This window comes from Drosophila hydei, unplaced genomic scaffold (assembly GCF_003285905.1).
Source record: "Drosophila hydei strain 15085-1641.00,03,60 unplaced genomic scaffold, DhydRS2 tig00000315-arrow-arrow-pilon, whole genome shotgun sequence".
Classification (NCBI taxonomy): domain Eukaryota; kingdom Metazoa; phylum Arthropoda; class Insecta; order Diptera; family Drosophilidae; genus Drosophila; species Drosophila hydei.
This window is the reverse complement of record NW_022045707.1, coordinates 720,935-743,637: the sequence shown is the minus strand read 5'-3', so window position 1 is coordinate 743,637 and position 22,703 is coordinate 720,935. Positions and strand designations below refer to the sequence as shown.

At 39.6% G+C, this 22,703-nt stretch overlaps 1 protein-coding gene across 1 annotated transcript in view; it reads right to left on the bottom strand.

The window, feature by feature from the left end:
• The window catches only part of LOC111599895, a 49,817-nt gene extending 30,127 nt beyond the window's left edge, over window positions 1–19,690 (bottom strand). The window contains exon 1 of the mRNA XM_030223846.1: window positions 19,502–19,690. Within this exon, the coding sequence (XP_030079706.1) occupies window positions 19,502–19,532 (31 nt within the window). The 5' untranslated portion in view covers window positions 19,533–19,690. The remainder of the gene's footprint in view (window positions 1–19,501) is intronic.
• Window positions 19,691–22,703: the final 3,013 nt, after the last annotated feature.

The following is a 22,703-nucleotide window of genomic DNA, read 5'->3' as shown; positions in this document are numbered from 1 at the left end:
AGTATGCTGTGTGGTTAAATAGTACGTTAAAAACGAGTTTGTGCGCATTGGTAATGCCCTATAAATAACTGTCATTAAGAAAAAAATATACATTTACTCAATTTATCTAACGTTAAAGCTCACGCAATCATTGCTTAGTGACGTCACATGCTCAAATGCAGCGCAAAGCTGAGCTCATACACATATAGAGACATAACGAGAGGGAGAGAGAGAGAGAGAGACAGAGAGAGAAGGAGAGCGGCAGAGAGCGTGCGACTCATGCTAATGGTTTTTTTTTTTTTTCATTTTAACATTTGCGGCAGCAATTAGCAAAGGCCGAATATGTAGCAGAAGTAGCAGCGAAAAGAACCTAACAATAAGCGGCTTCCCCAGCACACGTTCACACTCACACACAGACGCACACAGACAGAGTCGACGTAAAACTGGTTGCGACGTAACCAGTTTTAAACTGAAGCTAAAGAAAAGAGGCCCCAAAGCAAAAGCGCATGGTCGCTGCGTTGATGACGACGATGAGCAACGGCGACGGCGGCAGCGCCAGCAATGGCTTTGCCAATTTCCAGTCATGTTATTGTAGCTCTTCTTCTTGACTACTTTTAAAGCCTCTGCTTTGCTGTTGTTGTCTTGTGTAAGCTCATTTATACACATACATGGTATGTGTGTATGTGTGCATTGATGCGCATGTTTCCGCTTTCGTTGGGCTGTCCCAGTGTCCAATCGCGGCGAGAGACGCCAACAAGTCGGCGGTCATAAACAAGTGCGGCAGGTGGTAAAGTATCAGAGGCCAAAGCAGCGGCGAATAGCTCCTTTGCTTCTGCTGCTTCTTCTTATTCTCCTTCTGAGACTCATTCTGTGAATGATGCGTGCGCAAAACGCGACCGCGTTTTATGCTTGCTACCTGCGTTAACAACTTCTTGTTCCTCTCGTTCGCCTGTTTCCTTGCTTCTCTGCATTGCGCCTGCCATTCGCAGTTGCCTTCCACGAATGCTGGTTGCCTGGTCGCTGCTTTAATTTGCATGCAGACTCTTTTTTATTTCGCTTTATTTTGCGTATACCCTGTTAACGTGTTGAAGCAAGAGATATGAATAATTTGTATCTGATGATTTTATTAAATAAATATGTCGTGATTCACAACTCAATGTTGTTCACGGAAATTTTACAAAGTTTATAAGTTTATACTATGTTAATTCCACTTAAAGTTTGTAATGAGAATTGCATGTCATACAGGTATTACAGTTGCAAAGCAAACGTACGTTGTCAATGAGTCATTCATTCATTCATACAACCCCAATCCATAACTAAAGTTCAGACAGCAGCAATAAGTGACAGTTAACCAACTGACCGAGTGCGGGAGTTTACTGTTTATCCACTCAAAAGTCACAGTTAAATCTGCAGAAAAACAATAACAAAGAGCGAGAGAGTAACAGAGTGGAGAGAGCAGTAGCAAAGGCAGTGACAGCAGATCAGCATTGCAACTGACGCTGTGAACGCAGCATTTCAATAGTTGATTTCAATTTCATTTACATGCTATTGCGGGCACTCCCACACACTTCCTCTCCCCTCTCTCATAATCGACTGTGTGTCGTTCCCAATTTAATCGGCTTGTTGCCTGTGACGTATGACAAGCGCAAAGCAGCCGCAGCAAATGAAATATGCGAGAAGCAGCACAAAAACCAAATGAAATGAAACGTTAAACGGCAGCAATAACAAAACAAAACAAAAAGAAAGAAGAAACAGCAACAGCATTTTTGCATATGCGACTGTTGATTGCGTAATTAAACTGCTCGACTTTACAGCGGCTTCTCTACTCTGCCGCCATTCCTCCTCCTCCTTCTCCTGCTCCTGTTCTTGCTCTTCTTCCACTACTACTTGTAGTTGTTGGTGTTATATTTATATTTTTATACTCTCTGCATTGTTTGTGCATATCTACACGTATGTATGTGTTTATATGTGTGTGTGATTTCTAAACGCAATATTCCTTGTTCTTTAGCTTGGAATTCGTAATAAAGTTAAACACAATCAAATAAAACTGAACAAAAATGTGAAAAGTATAAGAATAAAAATGCATGAGCTACATTTATTTTTATTTTCTTATTATTTTTTTCTGTTCAGTGGCTGCCAATTTCTGCAGCTGCTTGCACATTTAATTAAAAGAAACATAAAAAAGCAAACAGAAATATGTATGCAAACGGGAGGGGCGGAATGGGTCGAAACTGAACGGGAGCTGTGGCCTGGGCGGGGCCAAATCCAGTTACGCTTACAGCTGCAGCACATACGGAATCAACGGAATCGAAATTGCAGCTAAGACCCACGTGAGACTGCGAATTATGCGCGGAATGTGGCAAAGTGCGTGGGCCACACAACTATAGGAAAATATGTGTGGAAACGAAACGGGGTTGGCAGGCGGTGAATACGAGGCGAATTGAAGTCACAAATTAGATTAGAAATGGAATTGAAATTGAGCTGTTATCAGCAACTGCTAATTGTTCAGTTCTAGTATATTCTACAAGCAAACACACATACATACATATGCACAGCTTGTGCTATTGAACTCTATTAATCACTTGTAGTTCGCCTAAATAAACTGTTTACAATTCTAAACACAGCTGATAGTCAAATGTTAATCAACAGTAAAAAATTATTCCATGGCAAAATTATTATCATATTAATACGTTTCGAGTATCGCCATTAAAGGCGTTAAATATGAAATTTCATGGTATTTATATACACATTTAAATATATTTTTTTATTCTTAAACATTTTTAACACTTTTGTTTTAGAATTTCGTTGTAGTAAACTCCTAGTTACAAAAATAATAAAATATCCCAGCTTATTAATATGCGTGGGAAATTTCTTATGCCCTTCCAATTAGAATGCCGAGAGCCGTTTATCAATTAGCCACGCGGCATATTCAAATGCAAATTCGTGGATGCTTCGCAAACGTAAGTGATTAACCCATGTGACTATGTGCACACACGCATACACGCACATACATGCTTATGTAAATGATGAGCAAATACAGTTCAGGAGTATGAGATAAACATACGCACACACACATACATGCATTCACTCAACTGTTAATAGAAGCTACTCACACACATACACACACGGCAATTGACTATCCAAATCTCGTTCTGCTTCTTATTTGTTCGCACTACAAAAGCAAAAAGCAAAAAGCAAAAAGCGATGCCAAAACGGCTGACAACGCGCAAAACGCAATTATGAAAATTTATTCACTTTAATGCTTAATTTCCTTTGAATTATACGTTGCTCACGCTCACTCGCTCGCTCTTTCTCTCATTCTCCCGAACTCGCTCCCTCGTTTGCTCTCTCTTAATTTGCCTTTCAATTTTGCTTTGACGTTCAATCGCTGCGCTACTGCCGCTGCCGCCGCCGCAGTCGCAGAGGGAATTCCCTGTTGAGTGTATATTGCTTTTGCTCTCTAGCTCTGTCTCTTTCCCTCTCTCTGCTTTGCATTTGTTATCGCTCACTCAAGCTGTGAGTGTGACTCGTTAGGCATCTGTTTGCCTTTCAGCTTTCAAGCTTTATTACACGCACATTGTGTTTGTGTTGTTGCTGTTGCTGTTGCTGTTGCTCTTGTATTTGCTTTGCTTAGACGTTTATCATTTGCTGTGAATCGCTTTTTGCTGCTGCTGTTGTTGTTGTTTTTATTTTTGTTTTTATTGTGCAGTTAATTGCTGTGCATTTGCGCTTCAACTACTTGAGCTTTGTATTTCGATTGTGTTTACTTTGTTTAGATAAGATTTCACGCCTTTTTCATATTTTGTCTAGGTACAAAAATATTCTAACTGTAGTTTGCTTTGCTTCTTGATCTTAACTTAAAGCTGAAAAGAGCACGCTTATACAGTTCAATATTATTTGAACTCACTAGCTTTTAAAGCCTTAATATCTTCATTTCACTTGACTTGACTTAAAGCTCAAAGATTTTATTTTTATCTTTCTCAGAGTTATTTAATTTTCCTTCAGCTTTGCACCTTTTGCACCTTACTCGCATCTCTGGCTTATCACCAGCTTCCAATCCTCAATTTGGCCTTCATTTTGCCTTCCACCTTTGCCCCATTTGGACCATTTTATACTGAAATTTATAGCTCAGCTACGTTCTGGCCAAGAGATTTATTCCATGATCTGCGTTAACATAAATTACAAACGGGAAACGAAAAAGAAAAGCGAAAAGGCAGCACAGATTTGGCACAGACTCTGCTGCCAGAACAATGTATCTGTATCTGTAGCCAATGTATCTTAATTGGTAGCAAATGTATCTGAAGCTAAGTATTTGTATCTATAGCTAATGGAATGTATCTGCAGCTATAGAGCAGGTATCTGTAAGCATACAAAATGTATCTATAGCTGTATAATTGTATCTTGAACTGTATCTTTAGCTCTGATAATGTATCTATAGCTGTGCAAATGTATTTCAAGCAAAGTATTTGTATCTATAGTTGCGTGAAATGTATCTATAGCTATATAAATGTATCTGTAGAGCTTCAAATGCATCTATAGCTCTGGAAACGTATCTGTATTTGCTGCAATTATATCTCGATAAGTAGCAAATGTATTTATAGTCTTATAAAAGTATCTGATTCTATAAATCTAGCTGCATCTGTAACTAAAGCTCCGCTTCTATCTGTATCAGTATCTGTATCTGTTTCTTTTTCTTTGCCTGAGCATCCAGTGGGACACACAATTTCATTTCATTTATATTTTATGCGTTCGCTTCCTTTCAATGCGCAGAAGATACACACACACACACACATACACACGCACGGTCATCGATTTAGATTCGCGTCTGTTGCTGCCTCGCAATGGGTATCAAAAGTATCTGTTGCTCCATCCTGTGGCAACAGCTGCTGGCAACGTTTTGCTGCTTCTCTCAGCCAAAAGGCGCAAAATAAGAAACGTCCCTCAGCATGTCTCCCCGTCCGTCCGTCCGTCCGTCTGTCTGTCCTCAATCAACTTGTATCTCTCAGATACACTTGTGCTCTGTCTTTGCTTTTGCTGTTGCTGCTGCTGTTGCTGTTGCTTTTGCTTTGTATCTTTGTCTTTTTGTCTCTTTGCTGCGTTCTATAAACAGAAGTTTTTTCTTCTGTTTTTTGTGCTTCTGCAGACATTGGCGGCGCCTTCGACTTGGACGTGCTTTGCGCTACAACGCGCTACGTGCCGCATTCGTAACGTGACTTCCTTCTAATTCACTGGCCCACTGTGTGCTGGGGGCCAGCCGTAAAGCCGAGGGGGCGTGACACATGGGCACATGTTGAGTGCTTTGGCTCTTCAGAGCAAAGAATTCGTTAGCACGAAAATCTGCTTAGATGGCTGAACTATTTCAAATTCAATTTCCGCTAGCGCTTAACAGCTGTTAAAGTTGTTAACAGCAGCTGTTAGACGACGGCTGTTAGTGGAGCTATCAATAGAGACTTTTGCTGTTAGCATCTAACAGATGTTATGCCTTTACTGTTAGGTTGTTTGCTGTTAGCTGTTAGCTGTTAGCTCTTAGCTGTTAAAAATTCGATACGAGCTCTCATTGGCTTTACTTCGGGACGAAAGCTCTCGTAGCTCGCCTTGCAAGGACTCCCACTTGGCACAGCATTTGGAAGCATAAACTAAATCAATGCAGCAACAACTTAGTTGGCCTTATTTAGCAGCACAGCCAAAACATTTGCCGCAGGCAATGCCATAAACTTGACTTTTTCAACTGCTTTTGTCGTGTAGCAAAGCCAAAAAACAAATGAAACGCTTCACTTTGAAAAGGCCGCCGACTGCAGACACTGCGACGTCGCGACGTCTGTCTCGTTGCCCGTTCTTCGCGTTCACGAACTGTGCAGCCACCGGCTGGGTCTTTAACCCAAGACGCGAGATGCTGCGACTGCATCTGCTGCATCCTTGTTGCAGCCAAAGAGTCAACTTAAACCTGTCTCAGCATCGAGTGTGTGTGTGTGTTTTATGCATCCCTACACTGAGAGAAATTTAATTGAATTGAATATTTATATTAAATATTAAGCTGAGATTTACAAACATTATCAATATTTGTTTTTAACTAGATCTATGTTCCCAGATGTATCTATCTATCTATCTATCTATCTATCTATATATACATATGTATCTATCTATCTGTATACATATCTATCTAGCTATCGCTTTACCTATCGTTTATCGCTGTGCCTATCGATACATTGACTCAGCTATGCCTGATAAGCTAAGTCGATCGCTTTATGTGTCCATCAACACTGCCACACTATCATTCTATCCATCTACCTTTCTCTCAATCTAGAATAGATGTAGAGCTTCATTGATAGCTAGTTATACAGATTAAAAGAGATACCAATTCAGCTCTCCATTTATGTACATATGCACTATTCTGTATATCCATGAGTGTATCGATATATATCGATACATCTATCCACCTCTAGCTACATCTCATTTGATCTCTCGAGCTGTATCTATTTATCTTTCTCTACATATGTACACGATCTATTTATCTATTTTATGTATCTATTTACTATCTATATTTTATCTATTATCTATATCTGTTATCTGTATTTCATATCTATCTATCTTTCTAGTCTTCATCTGCTTATCTAACTGAAAGCTGAATTCGATTTCCATTTGAATTTTGAGGCACTTCAATTTCTCGCCTTGCTTTTCTTTCAGTGTAGATCATTTTTGATTGTGTCTGGCCAGTTTGTTTTGTTTTGCGCTTTTTTGGACATCGAGTGTTGGCCATTTGGCTGGCCCTTTGGCTGGCCCTTTGGCTAGGTCCAAACACAGCGGCGGCGGCGGCGGCGGCGGTGGCGGACTACCTGACGCCTTGGCTCTGCTTTCGTATCTTTGTATCTCTTGTGTCTTTCGTTTCATTTTATTGTATCTGTATCTCCTGTTCGCTGTGCAACATATTCATATTTATGATACACACCAACACACACACGCACACACACTTGAATAGAGGTGAGATCGAGGCTCTCCTTTTGCTTTGTCGAACCTGTTTTGGGGGCCCTTTTCTTGTGCTCGCTCACAAGGTGCAAGGAGAGGGTATATAGGATTGCTAGCTGGAGTTACGAAACTTGATATGGAATCTTCTTTTCTTTGGAATATATCTAATGGGAGGCGTAGAGAATCTTTATCGAAACTTATTACGTCTTATTGCTCTGCATATGGAAGTCCATTTGGAGACGTGGCATAAGGGGAAGGTTTGAGTAAGGGAAGTTTCACTATATGTAATTGAGCTACTTCACAGTTAAAGCTATAAATGATGTAGCTGGATTCATTTGAATCAAGGCAAATCGATAAATATCGATAAACAATGTGGCAAAGGGGGAAATAGTTATGCCTGCCACATTTATGCAGTTGGAATATGGAAACAGGAGCTGCCATTTGAGTCATGGCTAACCGATAAATATCGATTTTCTGTATGAGTTTTGGGCATTCATGTAGTTCTGCACAGGCAGCAAGCAGTCGCTTATACCCGTCTGAAATGCTTCAACTAGTTATTTGCGTCTCTGATTTTGGTTTTGGCTTTGGCTTTTGGGCCACTTTAAGTTTTTTTTGGCTTTTTATCAGAAATCACTTTGCCCATTCTGCGAAATTGTTATAAATATGTTTATAAATCTGTATAAAACATACTAAATATGTATATACAAATGTATATAGCATATATATATATATAGCATATATATGTTGAGCAATTTGTGGAAACATTTACTTTGGTCGCTTTGCCTTAGCCGCTCAACAGGTGTTAAATAGGGTTTTCAATGTGAAAGATGCTCAAAGGCCCTGTTAACTTAACATGTTATGTTATTAACAGAGCGCTGTTAGATAAGGAACTGAATATTTTAGAAGGCTTTGTTGCAGCTGTAAATGATTTGAGCTGTCTAAGTGTTATGGCCTAGCCGTTACGCTGTTAATCAATCAGTCAATCATCAGTCATGGACCTTAAATAGGCTTGCACTAATTCTGGCTCTATTGGTGACATTTCTTATGCGTAGAGCACGCACACATACACACAAATGCAAGCATACACATACGCACACATCAATCTATCAATCAATCACGTCAATCTGCGATAATTGAATGGATATCTTCAGCAGTTTAAGCTGCTTTCAATTGCTTTTGTTTAGTTAATCTTCTAGCAGACACACACACACACACACACACATACACGCATACACATACACACTTAGTTCTAATGTGCATTGATTGATGGAAATGATTGATAGCTCAGCCTGAAATTCAATTAGAAGATGCCAATTGGACAATTTGTAGAATGGCAAAGAGGGAGGCATATATATATCCATGTGTGTGTGTGTGTGAGTGTGTGTGTGAGTGTGTGTGTGAGTGTGTGTGTGAGTGTGGAACATGGAGCTCACCTATGCTATAAAACCCAGCAATGTCCATTTGCAACCCATTCAATTGATATGAGCTGATAATTTATTGATTTCTTTTTAATCAAAATGAAAATTCCTAGAAACTTAGCGCGATAAACTTCAAGTGTGTGCGAGTGTGTGTGTGTGTGTGTGTGTGAGTGAATTGTTACTCATCGACAAGATGATATAAAACTTGCTTGGATCGCTGCGAGTTGTGTGTTAGAAAACGTATTTCACATCAGGTGAATCATCGACAACAATGGAAACTCTCGATTCACAGACAACAAAAGTTTGTGGGGTTACGGATATAGACAGATAAAGAGAGGCAGAGAGAGGGAGAGAGAGAGAGGGAGAGGGTGGGAGAGCTTGCTGTGCTGTCATTCAAAATGATTCTGTGCTAATATTTGACATGACTCTTGGTTCTTGTTGCTGTTGTGTGGGTGCGGCTGAGGCTGACTCTGAAATCATTTTTGGTTGAGTTTTGAGCTGGGAAGTGGGGGAAGTGGGGCAGGACGGCACTCAGCTCAACTGGGAACAGGTTAAGCTGCCATTTGGCATAAAAATTGTGCTACGTTTGAGCAGAGCAAGCAAACGACGCAGAGGCGTAGGCAACGGGGCCGAAGACTGACAAATTTCTATTGGCTTAGCGCAAAGTCAAGCTCAACTCCGTGGACAATTGAGCCGCAGAGGCGTAGGCAAAGGGGTGAGAAGAGTGCAGGATAAAAGGCTAAATTGAAAACTGAACCACAGCGAGCGAGGGAGGGCTCAGAATTAGCAAAAGGCGAGTGAGTAACCAAATGATATGAGTAGATTGACTCATATACATGGCTTAAACGACCACAGAGGCGTTGCAAAAGGCAATCTTTGCCTGGATAGTTCCTTATATACAGATTACATGATAACCATGCCTGATGTATAACTGAATCCATTGATGCTTGAGTTGTGGGCCTATCAAGTTGATGAGCAGGGGATGAGGCAAGGGGTTGGCTTGGAGATTGAATTCGTTTACCTTTAAGAAGTTGCTCTATAACATTTCAGTTGATGTTTATCAGATGACTAAATACACAGATGTTAGCCAGGGGCGTAGTCGAAGGAGGTCGAGAGATACGAAATTGCTTATCTCCATCAAAGTTTAGTCTTATTATATGATAATGATATGACAAATGATTCATTAAAGAAAACCAAGATAAGCATGAAGAAGTTTTCTGGCTGGATTAGTCTAAAACATTGAGAAGGGGCACTAGATATGGCTAGATGTGACATAGAAATTTCTAGTATTACGCTCGAGCTCAACTGAGCTTGGATTAGGATAATAAAATTATGCAATTTTGGAGAAGTTTGTTCACAGTTGAATCTCCACTTTGAGCCAATGTTTGAAGAAGTGACATAATTTAATAACGAATTTGAACTTTTTGGTCAACAAAAGTTGAGCAGGGGCGTGGTCGAAGGGGTGCTCCACTTTACTCTTGCTGTTAGCTCTGAAATGTTTTCAAGTTTTCAATTCAGATTTTGTTACACGACATTAAATTCGTCAGCTAATGCAAGAGGCAGGGGCGTAGTCAAGGCTCTTATAACTTAATTGACATAAAAACAATTTTTAATATATCTGAATTCAAGTTTTGTTTCTTTTAATATATTCTGCATTATTCCAATTCATTATTCCAATCCACCCCCCTTTGCGCTACGTCCCTGTTGCTCGTTTTGCAGCCCAGCTTACAGCGCGTGTTTGTCTCTCAATGCTTTGTTGTTGTTCTTTGGCTTTTTATATGCTTTTCTGTTGAGCTTCCCCCACATATTTTTGTGATTTCAGCAACAGGCCCCAGCGATGCTCGAAGAAAAAAACCGGAATGAGATTTTTTTCTGTTTGTGTTTTTTATTCGATTTGGATATTTTTTCGGGGCTGGTATCTGTTTCTGCTTTGCTTAGCTGCGACTAAAAAGCCGAAGTTCTGTTATAAATATCAATACACAGAGCTTTTCACGGTATACTTTAGCTGAAGACAAAGAGTCTACAGGGTATAATCAAGCTAAACATAAAGCTATGTCTACAGAGCGCTCACAGGTGGATAATGCTATGGAGGGCATCATTGGGTATTACAGGGTATTTGCTAGTTAGAGATAATGCTGTGGCATATGCATAGAATTTTAGAGAGTTTTACATGCACTAGCCAAAGAGCTTACAGGGTATAGCCAAGGTGAAGATAATGCTTAGGGATATGCTATGTTAGAGATTTTTGCAGGGTATTCACAACTTTACAGGGTATACTCTAAGTAAAAAAGGTACTTTATTTGGTGTGCTAGAGCTTTGTATTCTTAACCCAATAATAATGCTCTGTTTAAAGAGAGTTTACAGGGTAGATGCTGACTAGATAATGTTGTGGTAGGCATATATACATATATTACAGGGTATGCTCTAGCTAAATATGTGATTATAGCGTATGCTCTAGTTGCAGAGAATTCAAATTTGGGAGAGACAGAGAGAGAGAGAGGGAGAGAGGCAAATGGCACACAGCTAATATACCCCTCTTTGCACTGTGTGCACGGGTATAGAGAAAAAAGCAGTTAAAAAACTAATTCAAATGAAAATAAAATCGAAATGAATATCAAATACACTCATACACGCACTCACACACGCACTCACTCCGCCTCCCACACACTCACTTGAAATTCTACTTGAGTTTGGCTCCGCACAACACTTGAGACAAACACACAGAATTCGCTGTTGCTGCTGCTGCTGTTGTTGTTGTTGTTGTTGTAGTGATTGTTTGTGTTGTTGCTTTAGTTTATTTCGCTCTGGTTTTTAAGTGTTTTATTTGGAAATTGATACGAGAATTGGAGTTTTTTGCAATTTTTGGTGGCATGAAATAGTTTTTTTATGAGTCTATTTGCTCAGCTGCTTTGTGTAGAGCAGCGAAACACACTTTTCGCAGACAGCTAGACGGCTAAGTGCTTGTGTTTTTATAGGGTATGCCAGAGTGGCGGGGGATATGGCAATGAAGTAGCATTCCATAGGTTATAGGAATACGAATCTCTTCTGCTAACAGAACAGATCAGATCTGATTGATTGACTGAATGATTGAAGAGAGAAAGAGAGCGAGAGAGAGAGAAGGAGAAGCAGGAGAAGAAAGAGAGAGAGAGGGAGAAGCAGCTAGATAGACAGATGGATAGAGCTAAAGATAGCGACAAGTGAGAATAAGAGAGAGTGAGAGAGTGATTAGAGAAAAGATACAGATATTCAGCTAGAGACAGAGAGCTATAGAGAGGGAGAAACAAAGAAACAAATAGTGAGGGACAGGCTAAGAGAGAGACAGACAGATATGGAGAGAGCAAGAGGAATAGAGAACGCTAGAAAGGTAGAGAAAGGCATACAAATGGAAAGCGAGGGAGGTACTGAGTGATGTAGAGAGCAATAGAGAGCCTTAAAGAGAGAGAGAGAGATAGGGACAATAAGAAAAACAGAGTAACAGAGATATACAGATATGAAGAGAGAGAGAGAGAGAGAGCTAGAAGGAGCAGTAAAGGTAGAAAGAGCGATAAAGACAGGGTGAGAGAGAGGCTGAGGCGAACTCTGTTATCAGTTGAAAAGTTTCATCGACGTAATCAAATTTTAGTATTAATTTGATTTATTTGGAATTTTTTGTGTGGTTTTTTATTTGAAGTCGCTGCCAAATGAAATTTGGTTTCGATTCGAGGCGCCGTTGACCGCATTCAGCATTGAACGATTCCGGTGAAAGGTTATCGAAGATAGCAGCACGAAATAAATATAGATTGAAATTCAGCCTGTTTGCTGTAGCTCAGCTGAGAGCAATTAATAGATTATACGTACTTCATTGATTGATTGTGTAAGCTGGACGCAGAGCCATCATGTATGTGTATATATTAATGTTGATAGCTGGCAGCTCTGGCTGATGCCCAAATCAAAGCCAAATCAAACTGTGCTCACTGTGGCTTGAGCTTTGTTTCCTACTAAAGGTTTTGCCAATTGGTATGCCCTGTGAAAGCCACTGAAAGCGGGTGATAACACAGCTCATTTGCCACATATCGATAAATATCGATCATTCGACTTGGTTTTGCCTTAAACCCAATCAAAGCTAGCGACTTGACTTCGATTGGTATATGAGCTCTCCGAAAGTAAACTCTTTTTCAATTTGGTTAATTTTTGATGCCTGAACCCCATTGGCCTCACAAAGAAAACCAAGATAAGGCCGAGAGAAGTCCTAATTTCGGTCAAATAGCTGCTCTCCTTCAGATTCAGTGTATCTTGTAGTTGGGCATGCCTAGCTGGAACACTCAACTTCACTTGCTTAAATTATGCGCCTCATTGACAAAGGAAATATTTCTGCTAGCAGCAGCAGCTGCTGCAGCAACAACAACAGCAACAGCAACAAGAACAGTTAGAGCTACGCAGATACTTAGATACGTATCTTGTAGATACGCAGCTATGAGTCCATGACACGAACGCATTCCGGCACGTTCTGTGGCAAACGCAAAAAAATTTGTATTAGGTTATCCTTGCCACACACATACACGCAAATAGAGAGAGAGAGGGAGAGAGAGAGAGAGAAAGAGAGAGGAAAAAGGCAAATGGCCTTTCACGGTCGTTGCCGTTGCTTCTGCTATTTGAACAACTTTTTTGCCAAGTTACAGGAGGCAGCGAGGTCGAAAGGGAGATGAAAAGGCTTCCTAGCTGCTTTTCCTGCTCTCTCCCTCTCTCTCTCTCTCTCTCTCTGTTCTGCGTCATCTCTCAGTCTCGCTCTGCAAGTGGCCCACACATTTTAGGTTAAACTTTCTATGCCCTGTGGGCAAGTCGAGCTTTAATGGGCTATGCTCAGCTTGAAAGTAGTCTATGAAGTGTAAGCATGAGAGAGATAGATATAAAGAGAGAGAGAGATGCTGAGAGAAAGAGAGACTGCATAAAGTTTATTTCAATTATTCATTTTATTTCATCTATTTCATTGAATACAGGCCAACTCTGAGGGCTAGCTTTGATGTCCTGATACCACATAGACAAATGACTTCGAATGATGCATTAGTAGCCTACAGGGTATCTTATAGTCGTTCAACTCAATAGACTTATTGCTTCATTCATGTTTTGTTATAGAAACATCATTCGAAGTTTCTATTGTGTGAAGTTCAGCAACTTCTAGGTTTTTAAAGGATTTTTCTCTCAGTTTAACGACTATTAATGTCAGGCAACAATGAAATATATCTCTGAGTTGAAATATTCCCTTACAGGGTATCTCCTGGTCTGCTATAAATAGCTGCACTTTAGCATTATAGCAATGCTTAAGCAAAAGGCAAATGAACAGCTAAAGCAGTTTATGTTGCAATAAAAACTTATTACAGGGTATCGCTCAGTCGTTGCACCGCGCTGCACAGTTAAACTGGTTTCATTGTTGTTGTTGCTGTTGCTTGGGTGGGTGGGTGGTTGGTTAAGCTGGCTTTTCATTGCTTTTCGCCTGCTGTTGCCGCGCTGTGCGGACTGGCGACTGTCGAACCAACGTCATGCCCAACCTCAATCTCGTCATCATCATCATCATCATCATCATCATCATCATCGTCGTCGTCATTATTATCATCATCTTCATTGGTGGGCGTTTGTTTGTTTGTTGTTGTTGCTGCATGTTCCGCACGCTGACGTCGAGGCAAAACTCGAAACGTGCAACCCGCAAAAGGCAAATAAAACTTTATCATTTGGGGAAGCCCTGCGCTTTCATAGACCTGCCTGACTGTGTGTATAGGTGTGTGTGTGTGTGTGTGTGTGTGTGTGTTGTGGGTGTATACACTCACTCTCTCTCCCTCTCCCTCTCTCTCGCACGCACTCGTATTTAAGCATGCGTTGTTTTTGCTTTGTTTTTTCTTTTTGCCTGCTGCCAACATTTCCCTCAATTTCTTTTCCTTTTTTCATTTCATTCTATTTTTTTTTTATTTTGTTTTCTTTTTGTTTTGCTCAGGTATGAGGTTTTATTTTGGCTTATTGCGGGAGCGGATTTTCTGTGTGTTTTTTTGCCACTTTCAGCTTGACTGTGAAGACCTTTTTTTTGCGTTTTGCTGTTTGTTTTTGTTTTTCTTGTAGCATTTTCTGGGCGTGGCTGCTGGCAGTTGCTTAAAGACAGGAATTGCGAGCGATTCGGTTGCTGGGCAGGCTTCACTGTAGCTGCTGCAGAATGCGGATTGGCGGGAAGTAAAGTTTTAATTGGGTTGAAGAGAGTACTTGAGCGAGACATCCACATTTATCGATAAGTTATCGATTGCGTCTAGAACAAATAGTAGCTTGAAAATAGTTAACATTTTATTATCATATATAATAGTAAGGCGTAATATATAATTATCGAAATGTTATCGATTCGTAGTATCGATAATTCGTATAATTCAATCGCTCAATCAAAATGTTATCGACAGCTTATCGACAGGTTTTCGCCCATTTGGCTAAAAGATATTTCATCATCATAGCGAGCTCATCGATTAGTTATCAATATGTTATCGAATATTTGTCATTTATTCTTTTTCTTTTTTGCTGTGCTTCTCACTTGCAGGTCTTCGCCTCGGCTGGTGTCCAAGTGTCTATTAGGTCATCCGATTGCAGGTCGGGGGCAACCCTCAAGCTAAACCCTTAGCAGACCCCTCAATCAGGCCAAGCCGCACCTAGAACCAGTGACTAGTTACCAGTACCTGTTAACAGTTACCCGCTTCCAGCTGAAGGTACTTCAAGGCTGGCTAAAACCAACCCCAAATCAGGGAAAGGGACTAAACTATGTACAAAGTGAATCACACACAAATAACTAAAAGCCCTTGCCGCTGCCAAGCGGAATGCGTTGCCAAAGGAAATGCTCAACAAAGACTCTGCGAATGTGATAGAAAAGGTAACAACAACAGCAACAAATGTAATAAAAACAAAGAGCCGTATATAAGGAATTGCCAAAGAGGCACACAGACGCCCAAGAGTCAAGTCGACTTGAGCAAGCAGAGCCGTCACCTCATGCACTCTCTCTCTCTCTCTGCCTCTCCTTCGTCCACTTCCACTCGAGCAAAACATAAATTATCAGCACAATGGACAACAGTCAAGGCAAAGGCAACGGCAAAAGCAAAGGCAACGGCAAAGGCAACGGCAAAGGCAAAGGCAAACGTAAGAATAGCAGAGACACGGGCAACAGGGCAAAGGAATGCCAAATAATAACAACAAAGGCGAAAGCACAAAGGGGGTGGGTTTTGTTTTGCATGCGACGCTAGCAGCGCGAGAGACAGAGACAGAGATAGCGAGAGAGGCAGGCTGGCGGGCAGAGCGCGGGAGAGTGTAAGCAAAAAAGCATGCCCGGGACAAAGTCTATTTTAATTTTGACGTAGTTAGTGACACAGAACGTTTGGCCAAAACAAATGGCAACAAAATTGCATTAGCAGTGTGCGCGACTAGCATATACCCTGTAAAACTAGAATTGTCTTAATAACTTTAGTGTTTGTGGTGCGATTTTGATCTAATTTTCAGAGTTTGCAGAGAATAAGACGAACAACAAGATAATACCTCTCAAAGTAGATTTTAATGTAGAGAGGTATATGCGCCTTTGACAGAGAATTGAACTTAGCTAAACTTCATATGTATGTGAAGAGAGCTTTTTAACACATTACTGGGCATCAAAAGACATATTCATACGCAATGAGTCTCTCTTATCTTTACCTGCATGTCAAACTGGCGTTCTCAAATGTATATACATGTTTACAGGGTATTCAAAAGGCAGAGATTATGAGAACATCATAAGCAAAGCAGCGGCTCAGGCAGTGGTAGACAGTTGTATTCGCTGCTCAAGGCAGCTTAAGTGTCCCGTTCGCTTTGAACATGTTGCGCCTGCTGCTGCTGCGGCTGAGTATCTAGCAGTCACACAGACACATAAGAAATTGTATCTGTAGCTCTGTATCGCAGACTTGGATTTAGACTTTGGTGTGGCGCGTGGGCAGTGAGGCATAAGAATGCCGCCTCATGCCACAAGCGGCAGACAGTGGTCCGGCTCCACGCTGTGGGGGCCCGCAACAAAGTAACACAGAAAATTGTTGCACGTTAACTGCTAAGAGAGGCGAATGGGTATATCAGCTATGGCTAGCAGTTGAATACCCTTTAAACATTCGCAAATCAAGCTGTAGATACTTTTGTATCTATGTATCTGTGGCTTTTTAAGAGACATATTTTAATTGTTTGTATATAGATAATGGAAGGAGATAACTTGAGAGTGATGAGTGGGGCATATTTATAGTATAGCTGAGAGAGAGAATATAGAGCAAGGCTAGTTAGGGTATATCAGCTATAATAACTAAATGTTGACAGCTTGAGCTTGAGTTACTTTCATAAGGCAGTTCATATACTCTATGTGTAGTGTATCTGCAAGTCGTCTTGCCCCAATAATGCAGAAACTTCAACTTCTTGTTAATAAGTTTCAAACTGTGGCTCTAACAAGTCTGTGTAGCAAGTTACATGGCAACGGCTACGAATGCTCGAGTGTCTTGTCTGCTCAACAACAGTTGCCGCCTACCCACACACACACACGCACACACACACGCATACACGCACAACAAGTCGCTGTTGCTGAAGTGACGTTAAAGTATCTGCGCATTCGCTTTGAGTATCTACATCAAAACACAAAAAGTTGACTTGCTTTGTAGCTGTATCTATAGCTGTGTCTGTGTGTGTGTGGGTGAGCGCCAAAAGTTCATGTGGAGCCAGGCAGCATTAACACGGGGCGGGGGTGTTCCACCCTCAATGTATATAAATATTTTTTGTTTTTGTTGTTTTCTCTTCACAGCGCGCTAACTAGGTATGTGTGTGTGTGTGTGCGCGCTTGGGGATTACGTAAGGGAATCCCCAACATTTGCAGCGCAGTCAACAACAACAGCAGCAGCAGCAGCAGCAGCAGTATCTAAAACGTAGCGAAGCGCTGAACTGCGTCAGAGTCAGTTGCATGTTTTATGCATGAACTGTGCTGCTGCCACGCCCCCTTTGCCACTGGCCCCAGCCACCCTTTCGCAGCTTCGACTCTGTGCGCAGCAAATATTAAATGTAAAAAATAGAAGAAGAAGAAGAAGAAAACGCAAATAAAGTATCTTATAGATACTTTTGTGTGCGCGTGGGTTGAGGGAGCTGCGTGGGGCATGGGGCGTGGCGCGTGTTGCTGTGTAACAAGTGCGCGCTTGGTTGAGTTTCAAGTAGAAACATTGCTGCAAGCTGCCACGCCCCCCCACCCCACGCCTGCCTTGTTCGCCTTGCAGCAGCGACCTCCTGCAGTTTTACAGTTGCTTTTCCTTTTGTTTTTTTAGTTTGCAAACTGCAAAATATTTTACTTTGTCGTAGAACTTTGCATGGGCGTGGGCGTAGGTGGGTGGAAGGGGTGCGGGTAGTGGGTAGTGGGTAGTGGGCAGTGGGCGTGTTCACTTACTTTTACATATTGTTTTTTTGTTCGCCTGAGTTTAAAGCGCGGCCAAAACGCAATCTTTTAGCTGTAATTGAAAATGTCTGTTTCGCTCTCTCTCCTTTTCCTCCCTCTCTTTCTCTCCCGCTCTCTCTCTCTCTCTCGCTCTCTTTATCAATGTATCTAACTCGCTCTTGGCTTTTCTATTTCTATTAACATTTGTTGCCTGTGGTGAACTTTTGTTTCAGCCTTTGTCCTTGCAAATACCCTGTAAAAAGCGTGCAAGTGCTAAGGAGTTTTCTTTGCGATGTAGATGCCTAGCTTGCAAAGCGTGTTGTTCATGCATCAATCTTCAATCAATCAATCGGGGCTTAAATGTTTTTTACATTCGTATTATTCATCACTTTTTATTAGTCTTAACGAAATGCACTGCTGAGCGAATTTCTATTGTCTAGCTCGAATAGTTTGCATGTCAATCATAAATCGTTAAGTCAATCAATCAATCAATCAATTTGTGTGAATCAGCAGTCAATCAATCAATCATTCCCTCAATCAGCTTGATTGACAACCTCTAAAGTAATATAAACTTAGCTTAATTTCAAATAATACGTAAATTTCAGCTGTCGAGCTCTAATGCTTTGCAGTGTGCGTCAATCATCAATCATTCAATCAATCGGCTTACATTTTTATGATTTTTCAAAAAGCCTTTGAATTCTAATTGAATTCTGTTCTAATTATCATTTTGGGAAATAGTTTAACATTTATGTCAATCAATCAATCAATCAATCCAAGCTATATAATTGATGTATCTAGCTAATGCGTGGTATTCCCTAGTCAATAGTTACTTCAATTGGGCTGCCATTTGATAGACAAGTAGTTTCACGCATACTAACAACTTGCCTATTTACACACACACACACACACACACACACACACACAGCTGTAGCTGTTTATACAACGACGGCCTTGAGCTCAAGTATCAAGTTTTGAAGTTAACGCATGTCAACAGGCGCAATAAAAAAAGGATGTTGTGAGCATGTGTGTGTGTGTGTGTGAGTGTGTGTGAGTGTGTGTGAGGGTCTCGAATGTTCAATTGTTGTAATGTGCATATACTTAAGGCACACACTGTGCGTATATATACGAGTATATATATTGGGTTAGGTTATAGGGAAAGTAGCTAACTTCCGCTGCTCGCAAGTACAATTGCTGGAAATGTGCATATACTTATATTGAGGACTGTGCATGTACTTATAGCAGCAGCTGTGGAAGCCTAGCTGAACAAGTTTTAACTGTAAAAGATTCGGATGGAATTGGGGCTAATTCGAAATTTTATTATGTGCATACTTTTGTCACTGACTGTATATATATTTAGTTCATTGACTGTTCGCATACTTTTAGTATATACTGTCGAGTGTTATTTGAAGAGGTTTTAAATATCTGTGAATACTGTCAAGATATATATCTAATTTATACGTTGTATAACTATACTTTTGTAACAGACTGTTCATATACTTTCTCCATAGACTGTAGATTCTTGGCTTTACTTCTTAATATATTCCAATTGGAATATCGTTTACTGTGAATATATATATAGACCTTCGATCTCTGCTATATATATGCATATACTTTTGCCATGGACTGTGCACATACTTTCTCAACAAACTGTGTCCTTCTACTCTATATATGTATTCCAATTGGATCTGATTAAATGAGAATTCAAATTCAAATTTTTACTTACTGCCACGTCCGCTGCCCTTGCGTCGCGCCATTTTCGAGTCTATCCACTGTCTGTGTCTGTGTCTGCCTGTGTGTGTGTGGGTGTGTGTGTCCTGTGTCCTGAGTGTATCCTTTATGTTACTTCCGTTTGCCTGTCTGTTTACAAGGCTCTAGTTATGCGCCGACATCGTAAAAGTTGCCTCGGACTCTGCGACTTGATTGATGTGCAATATATATATATATATATATATATATATATATTAGATATTCACGCCTGCCACGCCCACTGCTGGGTGTGTGGGGTGTGGTGTGTGTGTCCTTGCCACGCTTCTGTTGTCCTTCGTGTCCCTTACAGCCAGGCAGGACGTCTCAGCGCGAGGCAAAGCAAAGCGCTCGACTTGCTCGCTTTTGTGGCCTGATTCCGTTAGCCTTTATATTTATATATATGTATATAACTGTGTATAAACGTGCTAGTGTAGTAGTGCCATGTGAGTGTGTGAGCTATGATGACGTGGCTGTTGCTCGCTTGGCTTTTGGCTGCCCGCAATTTGCAGTCAAAGGCAACATTTTGCCTTTAGCACAATTTCCATTTCATTTTTGTGTGTGTATATATAACTGTATAAAATGCTTTAAAATATACCAAAAAAAGTTCCTTTTATGCTTTAATTTTGATTTTTTGTTAAACTTTTTTAAATATTTTATTTGTATTTCTTTTTTGTGGTCGTTTCGTTTGATATGCTTTTTGCGCGTTTTTTTTTCTTGTTTGTTGATTTTGAATTGTGGTCAAATTTAGCCACAAACCACGTGGGATTTGTCTGCTTCTTCAACTTCTGTTTCTTCTACGTCTTCTGCTTGCTTTTTTGTTTGTTTGTTTATTGTCGTAGGCCGCGTTTTACCGTTGAATCGCGCGCGTGCAACAAAGACGGCAAGCGTCCAGCATGACGTATGACAAAAGCAGGCGAAAAACAATTGCGTTTGCTTTTTTGCTTTGTTTTTGTTTTTTATTTGCTTCGCTTTTTTCCTTTTATTAGTTTTCGGCAACACGTTGCGTATACGCAATACACAGACTTAACATGCAATTCAACTACTTTAATATATACACAAATATATATATTGATAGTTAAACAAATCTACGTGTATTTGTTATCAATTTTCCTGTGTGTGTGACACTTTCAATATGGCGCGTATGTGTGTGTGTGTGTGATTTCTATTAATATAACTGAAATATATTCGCTGCTGCTGCTGCTCTACGAATTGTATGTGAAGCGCGCGAATAACGAGAGGCGTGCGTCGACTTCGCCGTTCACGAACAAACAAGACGCGATGTTAATACAAAACTGAGCACTGTTAACACTTAAGTGTTCGGCACGAGCCGAACAAGCTCACGAACCCACACACACACACAGAGCAGAGAGAGTGGAAACTTGTATTGAGCGCACGTATAACCTGCTATCTGCGCTGCCAGCGCGCTCTCTTTCTCTTTGCCTGTAGCTTTCAATTGCGTTTGCTTTCAATTTGTCGTTGCTCGTTTATGCTTTCAATTGCCTTTGTGTTTTTGTTTACCTTTTTTTGTTGCTGTGTGCGCTGCGCATGTTTTTGCTCTTTGAGTGGTTTTCGTATTAAAAGCGCATTTAAGAGCGCGGGCGCTGTGCTCTTACTCTGTGCGTTAGTTGTGACTCTAATTGAGTGGAATTTGATTGAATTGTTATTTAATTTATAATGTCAACTAGCTTAGCTTTTGTTTACATATATTCAGACCTGTTAGTTATTAATTAAGTATTTTTTAATTTTTTGTTTCAAAAACACTAGTTGAGCTCTGAGTTTTATGGAAAATAAATATTTTGCATACTTTTGGGCGCAAAATTTTAAATTTTAAATTTTTATATGATTTGGTTTCATTTGTAGCTTTTAATAATAATAGTAGTAGATAAAGATATATTGCTTATAAAATTTTAATAGTAATAAATATAGTTTGTAGTTGAAAATTCAAGAAGTTTTTTAATATTTTTTAAATTTATTAAAAAAAAACTTTATTATTTGTTTTAATTTTTTATCATTAGTTTTTTATAATTAAATTCTAATTAATATTAAATATTTGCTAGCTAACGCAGTTTTTATATAATTCTTATTGAGATAAACATTTATCAAATACAAAAAAAAATACATAACCCCGTTAAATTAAGGAAAAAAAGAAAAAATTTTGATATATGTTATTAATGAGCTCCTTAAGCTTCTTCTTCTTCAAACTGAATTGAGACAATACTTTTTCCTTCGAGTTTTATTCAGAGATGTATATTTTTTTGGGTGGGCGTTTACAGAGTAGCAAAACACACACAACAATAAGGCGTGGCAAGTGATTTAGGCATCAAATTCAGAACAGAATACTCCTGCCCTGCTCTCTTCTTACCCTCTATTTAACCACTTACGCTTCCCTCACTCTCTCTCCCACTATTACTACGTTATCTCTGCTCCTCTTTTCCCGCACACCCTCTCCCACTCTCTCGTAAACGCATTGGCATCAATGAATGTGGCAACAGCTGTGTTTTGTTTACTTCTCATGACGCAGGCGCCATTTTGCCGGCCGTTTCCATTGTTCCAGCAATTCGAATTTCGCATTGGAAAAGGAGGGGAAATTTCGTTTCGAACATTGCCTAAGTTTGGCGCCAAATGTTGAGTGAATTTGCCACGCAGTCGGGCGATAAAAGCGCAACCGAAAGGAACGTCAAAGCAAGCGCGGATCGAAAGTTGCAAACAAAATATTTGAAAAAATTAAAATAAACTAATAAATAAAAAAATAATAAATATAAAATAAAAAATCAAAATAATATGTATATGTTAAAATATATAATAATAAAAAAGTATAATAAATTTAAAAATACATAACAAATTTCAAATTTTTAACTTATAAAGAAATAAAAAACAACGAATAAAATTACGTTAAAAGTTAAAAAGAAATATATTTAATTAAAAAAAAATATATATATATAAATAAAATTCAATAATAAGCTAGAGTCAATAAAAAAATAGTATGAATAATAAAATTATAATAAAATAAAAATATAAAAAAATAAAATAAACAATATAAAATTTATTAATATATAAAAGAATATGTAAATATATATATATAAATATATAAATAAACTGGCAGTGAACAAATTATTATTAAAAAATAAATGAAAAGAATTTAAAATAATATTGTTAAATATCTATTATATAACGTGTGC